Source organism: Phascolarctos cinereus, unplaced genomic scaffold (genome assembly GCF_003287225.1).
Source record: "Phascolarctos cinereus isolate Bilbo 61053 unplaced genomic scaffold, phaCin_HiC Scaffold_3;HRSCAF=262, whole genome shotgun sequence".
Classification (NCBI taxonomy): domain Eukaryota; kingdom Metazoa; phylum Chordata; class Mammalia; order Diprotodontia; family Phascolarctidae; genus Phascolarctos; species Phascolarctos cinereus.
The window spans coordinates 177,635,057-177,651,279 of NW_027555736.1; the positions used below are offsets into that span (position 1 = coordinate 177,635,057).

Below are 16,223 nucleotides of genomic sequence, written 5' to 3' on the forward strand. Positions count from 1 at the left end.
TAAAAGGCAACAGATCCCCATGATACAAATACAGACTTAAAGTTATCCAGGAGAATGCAATCAATAAACTGCCATGGAATTGGACCATTGTCACAGATCAAATTGTTGCCCATGATTGCCGAGACAGAACATCGATCCATAAAAATTTTAGAACAATATTTTTATCACCATATACAATTAAAATATCCTCCAACTGAAATGGAAGAAAGAACTTCCAAAATACAGAAGGGATCAAAATTACAAAATGTGGAAACAGGACAAAGTACAGATCATCCTCATCATCCTATTTGCTTTCATTGAGTTTATTGAGGATAAACTACTTTAGTAAACTACAAAAAATCAGGTATTTTATTCACTTGCACAGTAATCCACAGAACATTAAATATAAAAGAATAATAGCAGGCCAGTATCTTGTTTCAGGACCTTCTTCATCTGAACTTTATTGGAAAAGGTAAGAAGAATGAGATGATAATAATATAGTGAGAATGAAAAAAAACAATGATGGCTAACACTTATGTGGTGCTTTAAGATTTACAAAACATTTTACATACGTTATCTCATTTGATCCTCACAATCCGATGAGACAGTCATTTTTGTTACCCTCACCTTATAAATAAGGAAAATGAGGTTCAGAGAGATTAAATGACTTGCCTAGGGTCACATAGTCATTAAGTTTTGGAGGCATGACTTGAACCCAGATCCTTCTGACTCTAAGTCCAACTCTTTCCTACTATACCTGCAAATGGCCCTGCCAATCAATAAGTATTTATTAGGAGCATACTTTCTATTTAGCACCGTGATAAAAAAAAATCATTGAACACAATTATTTTATGGATTAGTTGCATATATTTCCTTCTTTTTTTCTCAGTTTAGAAATGGATATAACTCATCAAGTTTGATTAGGAAGAGGTATACCCATAATCAGAATGTATGAAACTAAACATCTAAAATATAAATGATATTTCAAGGAAATGGTGTGACTAACTCTTTTTATTACATTAAAGTAGTCTTCAACTTGAAAGTAACATGGGCTTGTATTCTATGATAACTTTCAGTTTCAGTGATGAGAATTCAATTTTTTAAAAAATGAATGTTGAAAATATATAAATATTAAAATTTTTAAAAGGAGTCAGTTAAGACTGGTGTCATGGAAGAGAATGAAATGTTGATTTAGGTTAAGAAGAATTTTTTTGACTGGAAAGGTTGCAAAGAGATTTTGTAGTTTTCTAAGGTTGGATGCAAAATTAATATAATGCCATTTGTGAAGAGGCGCTTAGAGAATCTTGCCACAATTAGGTCATGAGTCTATGGGTTCCTAGGAGAATTAAAGTAATCATAAATTATCATTAGGAGACCTTGAAGAATATCATGCTGCACTTAGTTTAAAGGATAAGATAGATATCTGTTATAGTGAGAATATACCATATTCTCAAATATGGATAGGTTAAGTGCTTACTCATGATCCCATTCAGCCCTGGGATGCTAAGAGAGTCTGAAAATGGGAAAGTATGGTCATTTAAAGCTGATTCATTATAAGATAAAAGTTTTGCAGAATCCCATATTTCTAATATTTGGTCTTGGATGAGGCAGAGAGGTCTATAACCTTTTAACCTTTAAGAAGTGTTTAACCAAGTCATGTTTATTTTCAAAGTCATGGTTAAATTTCAAGCAGATGAGCTTAGGTGAGATTTGGAGTGGGGGGGTGGAATATGGTAGAGTCTTTTTTGTGCAGGAATTATTTAATTATTCTGTATAGTTGACATTGAATTAGTAATTTGAATAAAGGTAAAAGAACCTTACATTTTCACATTTCTCTTTCACATTAAAAGCTCAGATATAAACATAAAGCTACCTCCTATGTGTTCAATAGAACTGTTTCCTCACAACAACCCTCTGAAGTAGACAGTGCAGGCATATCATCTCCATTTTCAAGTCAAAGAGCTTTGTCAACTCAAATGTATTTTCTGTCATATGCAAGCTAGTGCAGGGGATGAAGATTAATGTCTCTGCCTTCATGGAGTATAAGAGCAGAATATCAGGACCTGAGATTTGTCCGGGATTACACAATCTTAGCTTTAGGGGTTCAGCTCCAAGTTCAGAGCTCCATTTGTTAACACAAGACTGCTTCAAGTAGTTGACATATTTCTAATGAGATATGTGGAAATGCTGGTCTGGAATGATTAATAATATTAGCTAATAGTTTCTAATATTTATGTAGTGATTTTAGGTTTACAAAGCACTTTATGTTATCTCTCTTGATCTTCACAATAGCTCTCTGAGGTAGGTGATATTATCCCCGTTTTACAGATGAAACTGAATCTGACAGAAATTAAATGACTTGGCCAGAATCACATAACTAGTGTCTGAGGTGAGGCTTTGAACTCAAACCTTCCTGAATCCAAGCCCAGGGCCCTATACACAGACCCACCTAGTGATCTAACCATTACTTGTCTAGATTAGGGCCAAAGAAAGTCAGATCTTTGAAAATTGGAGGCATAAATATTCAGTGATCATATTTATCAAGACGATTTTTTCAAGAAGCTGAATTCTCAAATAATGCCAATAATCAAATTATTCATACTTTGAAAAGAACTTTCAGCTGCTGATGGTAAAAGTTTGGGGAGCTGACCTTTACAGAACATTCAGTTCTAAAGAGTTCTCAGTTGGGAGAATTCCCAACATGCAGTGCAATATGAAGGTAGAGAGCTTTTGTTCTTGAGACAAGCCAAGCCAACAGGATGTCCACAGCCAATGGTGATTGCTTTCGTGACCATATTCCAGCATATAACACAAAGACTTTCTTCCTCTTCTTCAACTTCATCTATGAATACCCTTTGATATGGCTCAGGAATTCAGATTGAAGAAGCATCTGAGCTCAGAGAAGGATATACCCTATGACTCGGTCTTTAATGAATATGGACTTGTTCTCAACAATTGGAAGGATGATTTGGAATTCATGATCTTGGTAGAAAGGGTTGAGTTGATAGAAGCAGTTGAATTAATGTTGATTCTCAGGTGATAAGGATGTGGAAATCTAGTGGGAAGCTGGCATTGGCCATTATCAGGATTTATGGTACAGCCGAAACTGGCCTTCTTAGTGTTCCTTCATCTCCCACGTCCATGCCTATTCACTGAGTGTTTCCTATTCCAGGAATGTATTCCCTCCTTACTTCTGCTTCTTAGAATTCCTAGATTCCTTCATTATTCAGCTCAAATGCCACCTTAGATATGAGACCTTTCCTTATCTCTCCACTAGTTAGAAGCCCACACCCCCAATTACTTAGAATCTATTTCATATGTGCTTATATATGTATATGTTTGTCTTCCCCAAAAGGGTGTAAGATTCCTAAGAGTACTTCATGTTTGTTTTTGTATCTCCAACGCCTAGCATACTGCTTGACATATAGGACATATATATCCATATATAACCATCTTATTGATGGATAAATTAAATGAGTGATTGAGTAGTGCAGAGTTGCAAAATTGTTCCATATACTATCTCCACCATCATGTTCTAAGTTGCCAATTCCAAATTAAAGCTGATATTGTAATTAAAGACTCTGTTTTTGCTTTGTTTTTAAGGTAAATAAATTCTCAGATCTTGATCATGAGATAAAAAGTCAGTAGGTATGATGGAAGATAAAGAGGTTTTTTTGGTAATTATTATTGTTCTTCCTTCACAGCAAAAGGAGAGCATAAAATGGAAGAAACCCACGTGGAGAATGCTCAGAAAAGGTAGGTGGCCAATCAGTTTCTCAGTCTTCTCTAGAAGAACCATTCTCTCAGCCCTATTAAGACCAAACTTCCAAGAAAAAAACAATTCATTGAAAACTGGATTAGAAGCTCTAAAAGAAGGTGGTACAATATTTCCAGAAGTGATAACACTAGCTATATGATTTCATTCCTGCCTTTGTAGAATAGAATTATACAGCTGTGCCTGAGTAACTTTAAGGAGATTCTTATTGGCTGTTTTCCTCCTCATCAGTATGAATAGTGTACTGGAACAACTTTTGTAAAGGCCTTCCTTTCCTCTGATTTTGAATAAAGATGCTTTGAAGATGAAAGAAAGTTAGCAAGTGGTTGGGGAAAAGGGGTAAAAAACCTCTAAATAAGCGGTGTCCTCACTCTCTGTTCCCTTAAGTGGACATATCTATGAGGAAAAGACCAATAATTTGAGAAGATGATTCCTTAACATTCTTTATTCCTTTTGCACAGTTCGAGCAACCCAACACTCTCTCCCTTTTGCAAGGTTAAGCAGGAACCTAATGCTTTAGATGTTCACAAATTAAGAGCATATAATTGGTGCAGATCTTTGCTGGTCCAGATGTTGGGCAAAATTCGCACTGCATTCAAAAATGAAATGAGAAAAACATTGGACATTAGAAAAATAAAGCACAGCACTCTATCATTCCATGTTGCTAGCATAAATTTCTGTATTACTACTGGATATCAGCTGTTTTGTTTTGTTTTGTTTTGTTTCTTGAAACCTATTGATTTTCAAGCACCGGGTAGGAAAAGTTCTGGTTCTATTTATACTGCTTTATAATAGGACATGTCATCTGGTCATCATTCCACTGAACCTGCTTACATTGTGAACTTGCTAGGGTAGGAACTTTAGGGAAAATATTTTCAATTTTCTAGGTATAGAACCCCCTTGGCATGATAATTCTTCTACCCTATTTTTTTGGGGGGGGGAGTATAGTTGTAGTTATAATCTTAGATTTTGTCGCAGCATTTCTTAAACTGTGGATTGCAAACCCTTATGGGGTCACGAAAAATTTGGCAGCAGTAGGAGGTTTCTAAACATACAATGACCAAAAATTAATTAAAAAATCAAGTGCATTATGAATCTGAGGTATTTCTGACAGTGCTTGCCCACTTTGCATTCACAACTTCACTACAGCCTTGGTTCTGAACACCGTGCATACCCTCAGGCCATGCAATGCCAACAAAGAGTGGGAAAGGTTTAAGAAGCCCTTGAAGGTACTTTTGCTGAGTATGTGTTATTCTTTTGTTTCCCAGTGTATAAAGGAAAATGTGTGTGTGTGTGTGTGTATGTGTGTGTGTATACACACACACACATACACACACACACACATATATATATATATATACTTTGTATGGCAGTTATCTTATTCATGTATGGAATCCCAAGAAGGTGCTGCTATCAGAACACTCAGAAACGCCACTTTCAAGGGTAGAAATTCGATTTGCTGTATTTGTTCAAACTTAAAGAAAAGAGGCCCACCTGAGTGGGTGAGGCTGCCTGCCATGGTGCATTAGCTATGCTGAGTGAGGCCATAAATTGCCATGGTCAGCATTTTCTGTTGCTTTGTGGTGAAGGTGGTCTGCTTTCATGACAGACATGAAAAAAAAAGTTAGACCCCATCTTTTATGTGGAAACCGCAATTGTTTAGTTGCCCTCTTAAAAGGAGGTTGGTGGTCAGTGTTGTAATATTCATGCAAGATTTGGTCAGTTCAAAAAAAAAGATTTGGTCAATTCTTCAGTTTTATCCTCAAGAGAAACAATTTACTCTGAGGCTAGAGAGTATTTGCTTTTCCTAAGCAGTTTCTGAAGGGCGTACATGGAAAACAATAAGTGAACATGTTCCAGTGTGGGATCTTACACTGTAAATACAGTTTCCTGGGATTTTTGCCTAAGAGAAGATACAGAACAATTCACTTTGCTGGGAGGGGGAGGGTCTTTGATACAGTCACTATCTTATGCCAAAATTTTGGTTGAATTAAAAGGATATAAATCAGACAGGAAATTGCAGAAAGAAAAAAGAGGATAATTAAGGGAGTAATTTCAGGGTAGGAAAAAAGTCATATGAATACAAAATATACAGCTAGAAATCCACTTTTTTAAAGTTGAAAGGTACTTTCATGTATTATCATTCTACTATGAGACATATAAAGAATATTGTTGTCCTTTGGACAATAGTCTCTGTTAGAGACTATTAGCCTGCTCTATTAATATGATTAGTTATTATTATTTAGATGTGAAAGCTTACTTTAGATTGTTTACAGTGGCCAGCTCTAATACTTAATTGAAATTAAATTCTAAAAGAAAAGTATGTTGCATTTGGAGCTTGGTATCCTAAACTCTCAGATAGTTGTAGGTTTAATTTCTAGGTTTTCCTTGAGAAGAGTAACAAATCAAGTGTTTGGTCTTTGGTAAAGTTGGAGGGATTAGCCAAGCTTAGCTCATCTTCCAGCAATTTGTTTTCTCTGGTTTCTCTGGAGGTACATTTGCTGTTAGTTTCCAAAACATACAGGCAGAATTGCTGAAATTCAGTATTCCCTTTAGTTTTCACCCCAGTAAGTGTTAGCTAACAGGGCCTCAGAATCCCAGGGAGGGGACAATGAGTGTGTATGGTCAGACTCTGTTTACATCTTGGGAAACCGAAACCTCAGAGAAGATGACATGCTTTTCTCCTTCACTGTGATAATAGCAATTCTCCAACCCGTAGTGTCATTCCCTGAAATGGCTTCAGTGTTTATAGTATCATCAGGAGTCTGTGGATCCATTCAAACACAATGTTTGCTTTTTGCCCCTTTGCCTCATGCTGCTGGTGAGGAAGGAGGTGACCTTTCTCTCCTTTCTCTTTCCTGGAACATATTTCTCAATGCTAAAGGTAGACTTACTGATTGTGTATGCATGTGTGAAATAAAGGTGAAAGAATAGAAATATTTTATGTACTATCCACCAGACCTTTAAAATGGGTAAAGAAAAACAAAAGTTTATAAAAACTACTTGCCTAAAACAGAAGAAAATATTTTCTTTTAAATACCCATCCCACTTACCAAGAGAGATATGGAATTGTAATAGAAAGAAGAGTGGAATTAGGCATCAGGATACCGGGATTCTAATCCTCTCTGCCACTAGCTAATATGGGAAAATTGTTTCACCTACCTGGGACTCATTTTCATCATCTATAAATTGAGGGGTTAGAACTAGATAATCTCTAAGATTTCTTTCCAGATATAACAATCTACATGCTCTAAATATTCCACAATAAACTCCTCTGTGTTATCTATCTAATTTGTTTCTTGTTTCCATGGTAATGAACTTTTTTTTAACAGAAAAAATTACTTCTGACTATTCATTTGGTTTCCTAGGAATTTTTATTACCATAGTCTTAAAGTTTTGCATCTGGTTCAAAAAGGAAAAAAAGAATATTTCTTTTTTGTTTTTATTATTTCTGTTTTTCTGGTTATCAAAATATGTATGTTTAAAATTACAAGGCTCATTCTCTTAGGAAACCACTAAAATTATTGACCTGTTCCCTTCCTGCACTTCCATTCTTTTAATAACTAGGACATAAAAATCCCTGACCAACATTTCTAATTTGTACTAAAAACAGATTTTATTTTTTTAATTTACAGAAGCAAAAAGAATTTATAGGACTCTGAGCTGTAGTTCTAGCTTGGATCTCGCCTAATCATGTCCATGGAATCAATTAGCAGTTCATCTGTGAAATGTGATAAAAATCTTATGAGATACATATTGCACAATAATTGAAAATGAGATGAAAGTACGAATCATAATAGTAAAGGACTTCAGAGTTTTATAATCACTGATGAACTGAGTTCCAATAGAAATGCTATATTCAGAATGGCCACAAAAATGTGGAGCCTGCAGGAGATGATAGAGCATGGAGTCATAAACCTTGCTGGTCATAACTCCTTTGATTACTTTCCAGTGCCCTAGGAAAGAGGTCCCTTTACTGAAGCGTGCTTGCCTCTGGCAAATTAGCCATTTGGTATATGCTGGGGAAAGGAGGTATGGGGAGTGAATAAGAACAGAGTTTAAGTTTAGAAATAAAAATTGTTGACTACTTAGAGCTTTGTATCTACTCAAAGAAAGACAGTTTGGGGGACCTAGGCATTTCTATACTAAAAATCACTAATCTTTACATAGCACTTTAAGGCTTGTAAACTACATGTTGTCTGATTCTCGCAACAACTTTTTGAAGTAGACACGCTTATTTTCCCCATTTTACAGATGATGGAACTGAGGCTGAGACAGATTAAATGACTTGCCCAAGATGATGCACCTAGTAAATTTCAGAGTTCAAATTTGAACTCAAGTGTTTCTAAAGTCCAGAACTTTATCTACTACATCATCTAGCTGCTTATAATAATAGCTAGCATTACAGGTTTGCAAAGTGCTTTAGATGGTTTATCTTACTTGAGCTTCACAACAATCCTGTGAGGTAGGTACATCCCTATTTTACAGATAAGAAAACTGAGACTAGGTAGGTGGGGCAGTCAATAGAGTGCTGGGCCTGGAGTCCAGAAGTCTCCTCTTTCTGAGTTCAAATCTGACCTTAGACACTTCCTAGCTGTGTGACCCTAAGCAAGTCACTTAATCCTCTTTGCCTCAGTTTCCTCATCTGTAAAATGAGCTGGAGAAGGAAATGACAAACCACTCCAAAATCTTTGTGAAGAAAACCTGAAATGGGGCCACAAACAGTCAGAAACAACTAAAAAACAATTGGACAACAAAGAATGCAAAAAAGGATCTGTAGCATACGGAGATTCTTTTCTTTAAGGCCTTGGTTTTTTCTCTTCTTAAATCTTTACAAGGGATTTTCTTCCAGCCCAGACATCTTCCCAGATCCCAAGCAAATCTGATTTTGGCTGCACCAAGTATGCTATATGAGTTGATTTGTCTGTTTATGTTATTGAATTATGCTGGACTAAGTTGAATCATAAAATATTATGCCTGGAAGGAACCATAACCATCATGTAGCCCAACCCCCTCATTTTGTAGAGAAAGAAACTGAGGCCCAGAGAGCTCAAGGGAATGACCCAAGGTCAGACCTCCAATTGTGGCAGAGCTTGGAATTAGAACCGAAATCTTCTTATGCCTAGTTCAGTATTCAGTATACCCCATTTTATCATGATTTTACATCTAGTGGGGGGAAGGAGTAGAACTCACAATTTTCTCTTATTCTACACACACACACACACACACACACACACACACACACACACACACACACACACGAATTGTGCATTTTGATTCCTAGACAAAAAGATATGTCCCCAGAATCATGCCCCCAAAGAAACAGAGTTTGAGGATTGTCATATTTGGTGGTCAGGGCTGCAATACTCTCCAAGGTTGAAGGTAATTTACAGTAATTATTAGACTGAGCTACTGAGTCAGAAACCAGGCTTGCGAGAAACCTAGATTTCCCCAATGGGTTTAAGTGTTGACAGTTTTCCTCCTTCTCTCATCTTTCTTCTCTCCTGCAGTTTTGAAACAACGGTAGGATATTTTGGGATGAAGCCAAAGTCTGGTGAGAAGGAGATCACACCCAACTATGTGTTTATGGTGTGGTATGAATTCTGTAGTGACTTCAAGACCATTTGGAAGCGAGAGAGTAAGAATATTTCTAAAGAAAGGTAAGGTTCTAATAAAGTCATTAATACCCCCTTCAGGAGTCTGGGAAACTGCCTTCCCAAACTTAACAAATTACACTCCCATATTTCACAGGCAGCAGTGTTTGCTTTCAGATGAAGTGGACATCAAGGAAAGATTATTGCCTCGGGGTGCATAGGGAAATTCAGGGAAGGCTTGCTGCACACACACCCCCCTCCCAAGCAGATAAACACACATGATCTGATAAGTTACACTTTCTTAACCCCTTCCAATTACTAGCTAGTAAAATGAAAGGGGAGCCGTGCTAATTTGCAACAGATTGTTTCTCTGGGCATTCTCATGTTAGGCCGGCCTAAATGAGGTGGTATTGCTGTCGCAGACAGTACAGACAAATAAAAGTGAATGCTTTTCCCATTAATATACTGAACTTGCATCAAAGGGAAGTCCCTGAGACTCAGGCCACACTTAACACAATGTTGAAGCCCCACGCTGGATTTACAGCGCCACTTCTGACTCCTTGTATCCTGCTTAGGACATCAAACTACATGCCGCTAGGTCTCATTGCAACCTCTTGATTTTATTAGTTGGGAGCAGAAGGAAAACCTCGGCCTTGAGGTGGTTCGGGTTTTGTTCTCTTTCATGGAAAACCTGGATTGTGCCTTGTGTTTACCGTAGGGAACATCCCTTCCTTTATCTCTGACTGTTAACTATTCTAGCAGGTTGCCATCTTTCCTAAAGGAATACCATGGGTCCAGACTTCAAACAGGTCTGAACTCCTGCAAAACAGATGTATAGGCAAGCTGGTTAGGAAGGAAAAGGAAAAAAAGAAGTCTCCCAAAGTAAAGGAAGCTATTCCCTCAGATGGTATCTACACTAAATATTCATTGAAGGCAATTCCTATTCATCACTACTGACTCTCACTCCTATCTATAACCTTGAAATTATAAAATAGAGAGATTTTGGCTTATGATTTTGTACCTGGGGGAAAAAGATATTTAGATCTTGGCAGGTTATGCCTCAAAAGTTAAATTTGAGGGTTTTGATGAGTTACAGTGCTTTTTTAAAAAAAAATAAATTTTTTACCATATGTTTTGTTATTATACTATCTAAATTTCCTCCTACATCCTGTCCCCTGCCTCTTACTGGAGAGCTGTCCCATATAACCAAAAAAAAAAAAATTTTAAGGAAAACATGTGGGAGATGAAAAAATCAACAAGACCTATCAATACCATAAAATGTCTGAAAACGTGTACAGTATTCCATTCATGTAGACCTCCCTCTTCTGAAGAGGAGTAGGAGCAGGGAGCTGTCTTCTTCTGTCTCTTCATTGGGGCTATCTTTGCTCTTTGTGCATTGCAGTACCTTCTCTGTGGTTTAACTGGCAATACTATTTGGTACTCCTGTGAGATATTATCAAGGAACAATTTTAGAGAGTCTCATCCCTGCCCCCACTCCCCACCTTTTAGAAAAGCAAGAGCTTACTAAAATTGCTCCATGCTCTTGAAAAAGAGATTAAGATACTCCTGTTAAACAACAAGTGTACATATTTTATAATAAATTTTATAATTTATACTAAATTTATAAAATTAAATTTAAATTTTCTAATAGCCTAATAATCCTAAATATCCTAAAACCCCCAAAATCCTAATAATCTTAATATCCAACTAATTGCCTTTTTGCTGTCATGATACAAACACTCTTAAGAACACAGGAGTATAGATAACCCTAGACATGGTAGGGACTTCAGGGGCCATCTAATCTTTCATATGAGGAAACTGTGGCCCAGGGAGTGCAAGTGATTTACCTAAGGTCACACAAGTAAAAAATATCAGACACAACATTTGAACTCAAGTTCTCTGACACCAGAACCAGTTCTCTTTCTACTGTACCAATTCTATAAGATGAATGTTACATTTTACAAGTTTCCTATAAAAGATGGTACATCTAACCCCCTGCTTTTTTGATGGAGTAGACTTCTTGTTGGTTTTCCACCCATGAACCTTAGTCATAAAATCCAGTAGCATTTCCAGTAGCATCCAGCCGGGGTCTCTCTGTCAAATTACCACTTGAGCTGGAACCTTAACTGTGGATCCAAAAAAAAAAGAAAAAAATCAGAATGACAAGAGAAATCCATCAATTATTTTTTTATTCTAATGATTGTTGAAATGCCAGCTGGTACACCAAATTAATGAGTATTACCCTACTATAGGAGTGAACTCTGTTGCCCATTCAGACCAGAATAATTATCTTTCTGCCAGAGCAATGGGAACTCACCGTTCTTCAAAGTGACATTTTCCCCAGCTTGCCCTCATAGGATTTTTTTTTTTTTAGTTTTGCTTTCTGGAAAACAACTGCCCACTTTGTACTCTGTAAACCAACACCTTTTACAAGTCCTGAATTTAAAGTTTTTAAGATGGAGATAGTTTCTGAGGCCTCTGATTTGTCAGTCATGTGCATCTCTTCATTCCAACTATTCTTTGGACCAGGGAAACCCCCTGATTTCTAACTTAAGACAAAATCTTTGAAAATTAATGATAGCTAGTAAGGTATTTGAGGAAGCCATTAATTAATTAAGAGTTTTAAACATGTTTATATATGATAATGGAAACCCATTTAAAGATCTTGGTTATTGTCCATTACTCCCTCATACAGAGTTTCTCAAGGGAAATACAATCAGGAAGTGGGGACTTTCGATTGTGCTATCTCTCAAATAGCAGGTATTTTGTTCTTTGGGTCCCCTCAGACTCATGTAGTGATCTTTGAGGTGACTTGAGGTAATCAATTTGCATTTACACAATAGCTAGGTGTCTTAGCCAAAAGCACTGGACTCCATGGCTTGGAGACCTGAGTTTGAATCCTTCAACAGTCACTTAATATCTATGGAGCCCTGGCCAGCTTCCTCAACTATAAAATGGGATAATAATAATACCTATGTCCCAGGGTTGCTGTAAGGATCAAATAACATATTTAAAGCACTGTGCAAATTTTAAAGCCCTATATAATATATAAAGATTTATTTATATTATATATATATATTTGTATATATAACATAAATATTAGCAACTATTAGTCATTGATCAATAAATTGATTGATTTAATCGATAAATTCATCAATTTATTAAGCACCTTTTTGCCAAGCACTGTGCTAAGCTCTTAGTTATTAATTGTAAAAGGTTCCATTAAACTGGACAGCAGATGGCTTGCCTTTATCATTTTGGTGCCATTTTCACTGAAGATACGTGGCAAACTTAATCAGAGAATTACAGAATTTGAAAATTGGTAGGGAACCTCAGTGGTTGTTTAGTTCAACAGATACACAAAAGGAATCCCCACTATAACATACCATATAAGAATAGAAGTAGACCATTAAAATTTTAGGTTGTACTTTGTCTGGAAATAAATTGTGTTGAGCAACACTGAATACTCGATTGTAACCTAATATTTTTTTAAAAATTCAAAGTCCAATTACACCATAAAAATAAAGTAAATGTCCGTATGAAAACATGATCTTGTAACTATTTATAAAAACTAAAAGTATAGTGTTAGAGTTCATCCAGAAAAATTTTATACTTCATCCTTTTTATAAGTAATCAATTAAGTTCTATTAAGGGCAGCTAAATTAGACCTCAAGAAACTTAGAGGTTGGAGCTGGAAGTAGCACTACCTTTTTGTTTTATGTTGGTGTTCATGAAGTTTTATATTTGTACAGCTCTGTGACTAGATACATTGCAGACTATTATACTCAGGCATTTAAGGAAATTTGGTATAATGGGAAAGGTACTGGACTTAAAATCAGAAGGCCTGGGTTCATTTCCTAATTTAACTACCTTTGTGACTTTAGCAAGTAACTTTGATTTTTGGGGTTTGGGTTTTGTTTTTTGGTTTTTTTTTCAAGCAAAGTTTCCTTGTTTATAAAATAGATAGTATGACCTATTAAATAGAAAGTTGATTTCAGAGAAAGGAGGACTTGGTTCAAGTCTTAGCGCTAACAGATTCTGGCTGTGTTACCCTGGACAAGTCACCTGTCCTTTCAATGCACCCACTATCTCTCTAAATTACAGAGCAAGTCCTCATCTGTTTTGGTAGAGGGAGTTTCCTCACTGGGAATTCCCTGTGACAGTGATATCACAGTTTCCATTTAAAATGCATACATAATATATTTTCTATTATAAAATTTAAATTTTATTTTATAAATTATAAAATTTATTATGAAATATATGTGTGTATATTATATTAAACACATTATATAATATTTTATACTTATAAATGTTACATATATTTCTAAGAGCCTTCCTGGAAGAGGTAAAGGAGTACCATGTGAAGTCAAGAGACAGCTTCTAGACCTAGCTTTGCATTAATTTCCTACTCACCTAGAAAAAAAAATCACTTAACTTCTGTAGGGCTCAGGTTCCTTATCTTCACTCTAGCAACACTCCAAATATTCACTTTCCTTAGATCTACCCACCCCTAGGTCAACCTTGAGCAAGTTAGATGAGATTTATTTCTGAGATCTCTGCCAGTTCTTAATATTCAGTGATTCTTAGAAAGGGTCTAGACAACAGTGACATGCCGTAGTTACGGCAGCAGTTAAGTCTTTCTTACTGTCTGATAACATTCTGTTTTGAGTTTGCTTCTGTGAATTTCATAACACAAAAGCTACTGCTGCTCAATTATAGCTGGAATATCTACATTATAAAGTACTCTAATACCTAACTGAGAAGACCTGCCTACCGAATACATGTTGTAATTCGCAAAAGGTAAAAACCTCCCAGAGGAACCATGTGGGGAATATTATTGGTAAATTGTTCATTCACCCTGAGCCAAACCAAACAGCTGTACTATTTAAAGAGCCCACAATGGGAAGGTAATGAGTGAATAAGGAGTGTGGTAAGCTTCCTGGGATGTGCAAAAGAGAGATTCCATTATACACATAACAGTTATTATACAGTACAAGGAAATGGTTACTTTATTTTCAAGCCCAACTAAATTTTGAGTTGATTTCTAAAATATATCACTTGTAACTGCTGTGGCCATATATAAGTTTATATTGTTGCTGCTGTGGTTAGCTTTGAGAGTGATGAACAAATTCCCCCACTACCAAAGTGGATAATAAGATTTAGAGCTAGAAGAAATCCTAGAGATAATATAGTCTAAAGTTACATGACTTGCCCAAGGTCACACCATTAGGAAATCAGAATTTGGATCCAGGTCTTCTCCATTTCATGCTGCCTTTTTAGAGTAAGATATCAGGTTCTTGTAGAGTGACTTGGGGACCATTGATTATAGTACAAACAATACAGTAAGACTTTGATTTATAAATTGAATCTTATTCCCTATTGACTAGCGATGGAACTCCAGAGACAATTTATCTGCAATCAATCAATAAACATTTATTAAGCACCACAAATACAAAAAGAAGCAAAAGACAATCCCTGATCTCAAGGAGCTTACAATCTGATCTTTATGACTAAATTCAAGTGGATTGACTGCTAACCCACAGACTTTGAGTTTCTCTGCCCATCTGTCAAATAAAAAAACTACCCTTAAGTATATAAATGCTGTACAACTTTACAGCGAGTTAGTATGGTGTAGTATAGAGGGCAGCTAGGTGACACAGTGGATAGAATACTGCTCCTGGAGTCCTCTTCCTGAGTTCAAATCTGGCCTCAGACATTTCCAAGGTGCATGACCCTAAGCAAATCACTTTACCCCGTCTGCCTCAGTTTCCTCATCTGTAAAATGAGCTGGAGAAGGAAATGGCAAGTTACTCTGGGATCTTTGCCAAGAAACCCCAAATGAGGTCACAAAGAGGTAGACACAACTGAAAAACGACTCAATACTCACAGTGTAGAGGGAGCTGGACACAGAAGTCAGGAAGATCTTGGTTCAAATACCGCCTAAGAAACTTGCTAGCTGTGTGATGCTTAGCAAGTCACTTAACTTTTCTATGCCTCAGTTTCCTCATCTGTAAAATAAGGGAGTTGGCCTCAGTGGCCTCTGAGGGTCTCTTCCTGCTCTAAATCTATGATCCCATATTTTTAAATTTTTGAATAATTTAAATAATCATTCCCTTATATAATCAATTAGGAGAGACCTATTATATATCCACCATGTGCCTAATAGCTTGCTTGTGCTGTGGGCATTCCAAAGGTATAGTCCTATAGTGACTTACATTTATACAGCTCTTTAAAGATTACATACAACAACCCAGTGAAGTTGGTAGTGTATTACTATCCCCATTTTACAATAGGGAAACTGAGACTCAGTTTATATCCTGCAGTCTCAAGAAGTAGTAAACATTGGAGTCAGAATTTAAAAAGTCCAGTTCTCTTGATTCTAAGTCAGATCATAGGATCATATATCTTAGATCTAGAGTTAGCATGGGTCTCAGAAGCCACATAATCCAACCTGTTCATTTTATAGGTGAGGAAACTGAGGCCCAAGAAGGTTGAAGTGAAGGTCACACAGAAAGCAAGTATCAGAAGGAAGAGTTTGAATCCTGGTTCACAGACTCTAGAGTTGCAGTACCTGGCCTCTACTCTTTCCTCTGTACCCTGCTCCCTAAAGTTTAATCTGTTAGTCACTAAAATACATTTATGACATGCTTATTTAATGTCTGGTACTGTGTTAAGGGTTGGAGAAACAGAGGAAGGCAAAAACTGAGTTCACAATCTAATAGGGAAAACAACATATAAGTAACTAGAAATATATATATATATATATATATATATATATATATATATATATATATATAAAGATATATACAGAGTAAATGGAAGGTAATTTCAAAGAAAAAAGCACTAGCATCTACAGAACCAAAAAAGGATTCTTT

At 36.3% G+C, this 16,223-nt stretch overlaps 1 protein-coding gene across 1 annotated transcript in view; it reads left to right on the forward strand.

Moving 5' to 3' along the window:
• The window catches only part of LOC110214783 (formin), a 356,877-nt gene that overhangs the window by 314,577 nt on the left and 26,077 nt on the right, over positions 1-16,223 (forward strand). Inside the window, 2 exon segments of the mRNA XM_020995886.2 lie at positions 3,684-3,735; positions 9,265-9,414. Coding sequence (XP_020851545.2) covers positions 3,684-3,735; positions 9,265-9,414 — 202 coding nt within the window.